At 44.6% G+C, this 6500-nt stretch overlaps 1 protein-coding gene across 3 annotated transcripts in view; it reads right to left on the bottom strand.

Annotated features, from left to right (window-relative positions):
• Nucleotides 1-368: 368 nt before the first annotated feature.
• DGUOK (deoxyguanosine kinase) overlaps nt 369-6500 on the bottom strand; it is a 31680-nt gene continuing 25548 nt past the window's right edge. For all 3 annotated transcript variants that reach the window (XM_025994528.2, XM_025994529.2, XM_025994530.2), the window contains 4 exons: nt 6091-6238; nt 1737-1852; nt 1049-1148; nt 369-609 (listed from right to left, as the gene is read on the bottom strand). In XM_025994528.2, the coding sequence (XP_025850313.1) occupies nt 583-609; nt 1049-1148; nt 1737-1852; nt 6091-6238 (391 nt within the window). In that variant the 3' untranslated portion in view covers nt 369-582. The remainder of the gene's footprint in view (nt 610-1048; nt 1149-1736; nt 1853-6090; nt 6239-6500) is intronic.

Here is a 6500-nt window from a genome sequence, read left to right as displayed (position 1 = left end):
AGTCTAGCACAAAGGTCTAAGTGCCCCATGTCCCTTAGCAAGAGTATTGGATGGGAAGAGAGGAAGGAACATCCTAGAGTTCAGGTTCCATTCCCTAGCTCTAGGAGCTCACACTGAGTGTCCACCCTCTCCCGAGCCACTGTACTTCTCTCATGCATGTGCAGGGCAGGGCTTGGTTGGGAATCCTGCAAACAATCCCTGCCTGGGCAAGTCAGAGGGAACAACGGAGCACACCAGAAGTCTCCCTTGTATGATACATGGAAGTCTGGGTGGGGAAGACTTCAAGAAGAAAAGCTATGGCTGTCCTCAAGTCATCCTCATCAGGAGGAGAATTCAGAGGAGACACCAAGAGATAAACCAACAACAAGTGAATTAGCAAAAGAAGCAAAACTTCCACTTTATTGTATAAGTCCTTGAGATATAAAAGACAATAATTGCAAAGTCGAAGACTAATACCAACCATAGACATGAGAGTCAGAGGACTCTAGGGGTAAAAGGAGATAGCAAGGTGCATGACTCAGGATTTTTCCAGCTTTAGAAAGTTAGACAGCCCAGATCATGGCCAGAACATCCTAGTACCAGTTACAGATTCTTTACAAAGATGTTTACCTGTGGTAAAGAGAAAAACCAAAAGTTAACTTTCACATTTTCAGCAGACTCTACAATAGTCCACCCACACTGCGTATGCAGTCATGTCCACGAGGTTTTGTGAGTTAGGGAAAAGAGGCAAGGGGAGGAAATGACCTGCGCAGGGTAGATGGTATCAAGTGGCAGAGCTGGGAAGAGAATCCAAAAATTACATTTCCCCAGTTCAAAAACACCTTTGAGGAGGAAGTTAGCTGGGAAGTCAATTATTTAACAATTATTAGCCCCAAATGCTTCAGAAAAGAGGGATTCTATCTGTAACTTGTACAAGGTCCCGCAGGCTTTGGAGTATGAAATGCAATTTAAAGCACAAAGCACAAGACCCATTATATTGACGTCTGAAGCAAAGATAAAAGTGTGACAAAGGAAAATCACTAGAAGCAGGAGTTAAGGTGCTCCCCACCTTTTTCATGAGTTCTTCTTGTTTGGTTACTTCTTCAGAAAAATCATCATTGACATCCAATACCAGCACTGGAATGTTCAGCAGAGCCTCAAAGTGGAGCCTGTAAGAAGTATGAACATTCAGGGGACAGAAAAAGGAAAGCTGAACCAACCTTCACACACTCACCACATCTTAATAATCCCAAGAACAGATCTAAAGTCACATGGCTTCTCAATGAAACTGCATGTAAATAACAGTTTAAAAAGAATTTAATAAAGTTGGCTGCAAAGAGGAAGGTTGAAATTTCTTTAGTCTTGAGATGGATACTGAAGGTCAGAGCCCCAAATATTTAAGCCCAAATATACCAAGCCTGAAAGGAGGAAAGGCCAAAACTAGGACTGACAACTTAGTAAAATGGACAATTTCTCTAAAATTTTTCAGCCCTTCACCCCGAGTCAACTATATCACCATCATCAATTACAATGTTCAATCTAGGGAAACGTTAAAAAACAAAAAAGCTGGAGAAACAATCTAATAAAAAAAGTCTCTTAGAATATACAGATTATATCTAATACTAAGTTTCTCAGTTGGATTTCTAACCACTTGGGTACATTCTGAACCTTCCTATGGGGCTGCCTATTGGACTCATGTCTGAGCAGCTGGCTGTAGGGAGGCAGGTGTCTGTGGTACTATCTTCTTCTCCACTTACTCAGTTGTCTTGTGAACAAGCCAGGCTTCGTGTTGATTGTGAAGCTGCTCGAGATACGTCAGCTCAACTCCTTTCTCCTCTTCCCTGGCCCTCTGGTGTAGTCTCTTCAAACAAACCTAAAAGACAATCCCTGGGCTACAATGGGCTCATGTGTTACCCTGGCTGTGATGATGTAATTCTCAGGGGCTCTCAGACCCTCTCATGATGTCTAACCTGGGAATGATAAACCACAACTTTGCTTCTACTATCTTGTTTTCTTATTCAGTCACAGGTTAATGGCAAACTTCATCCACCCTGGGAAGCTATAATTACTCTACCTTTTCCTCCTCCAAATCCCATCCAGGAAGTCACTAAATCCCCTTTAATCTCTCTCACCTCTGCCTTAGTCAGGTCCTCATCACCTTTCACCTAGACCATGGCAAGAGCCTTCTGGCCCTTCTTCTGCTTTCTGAGGGTGGTGAAGAGAATGGGAAGAGCACAGGTCTTAAAGCCAGAAAATCCATGATTCAATTCCTGTCTTCACCATGCATGCAGTAGAGGTGCCATCTTTACGGGCTTCCCTTTCCTCCACTCCACTCACCCCACGGGGAGCTGTGAGGACTCACCAAGTTAAGGTGTGTCAAATTCCTGGCCATAGCTGCTCTCTCCTCCCAGTGAACTTCCTCCACCCATTCTTCCATAGTGATGCAAGAGAAAGGCAGTACTCTCCTTGCTGCAAACACCTCACAGGTTCCTTACTGCCTGTAGCCATAAAGCCCCAGGTTCAAGGAAGTATGAGGAGCATCCAATTTACAAAATAGTTAAGTAATCTAAAACATGTCTTTCATATCCTGTCACTCACTGACTCTGGAGCAGAATGCAAACTCTGCACAGGTCAAAGATAAAACAAAGAACTAAAAAAAAAAAAAAAAAGCTTTAAGACTAACTCTCCTTTGCTCCCCCTTTCCAGAGAGTGCACCATTCCATTCTGCCTTCATTTGGTAGTAAAATCTGAAGCACACTGGCTCAGAGAACGTCGTCTTCTCCTTTACCTGTCACATAAGGCCATCCCGGATTCTGGCCACCCCTCCTAGCCCTCTACCCTCAAATTCCTTAGCACCTCTCTGGAGTCAGTGGTAGCCAGATTGGACCCAAGGGACAGGCCAAGCTCTTTACCACCTTGAGACTTTTGCTCCAAATGTTTGTTTTGTCTGATTATTTCCCTTCCTCTCTTCACCTGGCAAACATTTCATCATTCAATGTCATCTGTCCTGGGAAGAAAAGGTGGATTAACCACTGACCTAGGACTATCCACTTTCAAACACTAAAAAACTTTATTCCCAAATGTAAACTTCCCAAATGAAGTGCGTAATATTCCTGAAGATGCAGAGTCCTTGCTGTGTACCCCACCTTTCCTCTAAAGAGACGAAGTCATGTAAACAAATTTCATTTATGAGCTTATGTCCAACTTTTCAGATTAACGGAGACAGATCTAATAGGTTAATACTTTTAGCACTTACTCCTCAATAATCTTTTCCCCTAATCAATTATCATCCCAAACTTAGATGAAGTCTTTGTCCTTGGAATTTTATAACTTAGTTAGATAATAAGTAAAGTGATATGCAAAACAAGTGCTAAACTGTGAGGTCTGGATCTTCAGGGTAGCAGTTCAGATAAGGGAGGGAGCCCTGGGCCCCAGCAGTCAGAGAGCTATTCCCTGGAGGAGGCAGGGGCTCCCCCTTTATCTCTGGTACCAGCTCTGGAGCACGCAGTAGGTCCTGGGGAAACACAGGCCACTGGTGGCATTTCCATTGTATTAGGCAACAGAGGGTGTGCAGAGGGGGCACAGTGGCTGAGAGCCACAGTCTGTCTTTTTCAGGGCTGAGCGCTAGGCTGGCAGAGCCAGTGGTCAGTATTCACAGTTTGCAGTTCTGACCTCATCCCCCAGCTATATTTACCTTTTTTCCCCCTGCTTTCATCTTTTCTTTTTCTACCTTCCTTTACCATGAACCTTTTTCTTTTCCACTCTCTTTCTGCCCCACACCCTACCCTTACTTCTGATGCCTTCAAAACATTTCCCATTGTTTGCCTCCATTCCCCATTACACAGCTCTATAGCCCCGACTTCCAGCGGTCCAGTTCTCTGTCTCACTCACAACTGATGGTAACTTTTGGTATGTTTTCGGAAATAATTCATGCATATACACCTTCTTACCACCACCTTTCAAAAAAACACCATAATTGTAAAAAGCATCCCACACACTGTGCCAGCTTCTCTTCACTTAACAATGGCTTGGAGACTGTGATATTAGTATAGTGTTTTCCCATTTTTGTGGCTTCAAAGTCTTCCAGTGAATGGACAGAGCATAATACATTCAACCAGTCTCTACTCGTGAGCACTTGGGTTGTTTCCAATGATCTGCTATTACAAACAAGGTGGCTTGCACAGGGGCCACTATGCCCGTGTGGGAGCACAGTTATGGAGTAAATTCCAAGGAGTATGATTAATAGGTAAACTCCTATTTTGAGCATTTGGTAAAATTCTTGTTTCACTGGTATGGTTACAACAAATTCTTTTTTAAAAAGTTCTGTGCAAGCAGTGCTTTAGTCCTGTGTCTCCTGACATCAGTTGTCCAGGGGAGCTCGCCTGAATGTAAGAAAGTGTGGTTGTGAACAGCAAGGGGAGCCCCTCCTGGTGACCTGCTCCCTTCACCAACTGCCCTAGGAAGAGTGGCTGCTTGGACAGCAATTGGACTATGACTCTGCCAGGGCATCTGGCCACCGTGCTTCCCAAAACTAAACCCAAGTGCCCTCTGAGCCAGGCGTTTCCAACACACTGTCCCCATGCTGCCAACAGTCCCTGGCAAGGCCTGGCTGGCTGCACCAAATTCCTGATTCCATAGGGTGGGGTGGGGACACTGAGGCCCAGATATTTCTCTTTTGACTGATTTTTTTGTTGGCTTGCTTGTTATTTAGAACTTAGGGAAGAGCAGATAGAAAGGAGCAAAATGCCCCAATTAGGTCCATCTCACAAGCTCTAACCTCAGTATTTCCCACAGTTCTGTAGTAGAGTATGGGGCAATTGCATGGCTTTTCACACAGAGACGTGTTCACTTCTGTTCTGCTCTTCCCTTGGATATAGTCACCTATGAATCTCACAAGAGGGATCAGGGGTGATTCTGGGGAAGGATTCCTGGGTCTCTGGCTCTAAAACCATCAAAAAACCACCAAAATCTCCATCCAGTCTTAAAGCTTTGCTTTTTCTATGACTAAATTGCAAGAATCCTTCAAACCCCCTCATTCTACCCCAGATGAAAGATCTAGTCTCTCCATAAAGATCTATTGGTCACAGCATCATTGTCATCATGATTACCACCACTGTTGTCATCACCACTGTCCCCTTCTCACTGTCATTCCAAGTGCACAAAGGAATGAAGAAGACTTTCTTGCTGGCCTTCTTCTGCAAGCCCATGGAATGGGCTCTCCCCACTATTTTCTGACCCTACTCAGTTTGCTCTCAGGCCTGCTCCATCCACAAGGCTCAGTCTCATCTCCAAAAAGTATGGCCTCTAGTCAGAAGGGAGCATACCTCCTAAAATTATGCAGTATACCCGACACGTGACCACACACGACACACATCTCTCAAAAAATACTTCCAGCCTTGACTCAGAATCCCACTCCAGAAGAGCCCTTAGAGACCACTAGTCTGAACCACTGGGTCTGACAGACAAGAACCCTTCCAGGGGAAAAGTTTCTAAGGGCTGTCCATGGTCCGAAATCCGAGACTTCGGTGTTCCTTCCATGACATCACCCTAATGCATGAGAGGCTGGCTCCAGCATCCAAATCAGAAAGACACAGAATGTAACTTCTGTAGCCCATTCTGACTTACCAGTGGCACCCTTAAGTTTCAAAAGGCAGCTATAAATTATGATAGTATCAGGGTGAGGTGAGGAAACTCTCCACCTCCTCCTGGCATCCTATTCAGGAAACCATCAAGACCACCAGACTCCAATGACCCAGTTTGAGGGAAGGGAGAGCTGAGCAGTTGGCTATAGGTGACCTAGCCAGAGGAGCCAATCTGCAAACTCTGGCTGGCAAAGGCAATGCCCCATTTTCTCTACGTTGGTGTTACAGGAGAAGAACCCTTTCTATAAGTCATCAGCTTTAGCCCTCTGCTGCAGAAAGCTTGTAGGAAATGGGGTGCTCGATGCCAGAACTGGAGACTGTTGACCCACACTGCTCTCCATGCTCCAGATAATACCCACAGTCTAACTTCTCAAAAAAATTTCTTCAGAAAATCGGGTATTGGAGAATGTCACCTCTTAGGTTTCATATAGCCCTGAAGATTAAGGCCTGACGTTCTGTTCCGCATTACCTGGGGAGTAGCTTGGAGATAGATGAACCCATGTAATCTGAGCTGGCTGGCAAACTTCTGCAGGAGAAAAGAATGCCAGTCTTGATAGATATGCCATTCGATGTCACTGATGGAACCATTTTCAAAAAGATTCTTCGCAAAGATGTACCTGGTTGGAAATATAGGTGGCATTGGGAGAGGGGAGAAGAATGGGAAATGGAGTGAAAGGCAAAAGGAGAGATGCAGAAAAATCAATACTCAACTTGTTCCATGTCTATTCAAGCCACCTAACTTTTCTAGCTCATCAATCTCTAAGAAATTTGAATTCTTAACCTGTATCGCCTTCCTTGTTCGACAATAAGATGGGAAATAGCATGTTGACTTTGGAAGCCAAAAATCCCAGCTCTCCGACTGCATTAATCCCCTGAAGA

Source organism: Vulpes vulpes, chromosome 8 (assembly GCF_048418805.1).
Source record: "Vulpes vulpes isolate BD-2025 chromosome 8, VulVul3, whole genome shotgun sequence".
In the NCBI taxonomy this organism is placed as follows: Eukaryota; Metazoa; Chordata; class Mammalia; order Carnivora; family Canidae; genus Vulpes; species Vulpes vulpes.
The sequence above is the reverse complement of the archived record's forward strand: the minus strand, read 5'-3'. Positions and strand labels throughout refer to the sequence as shown.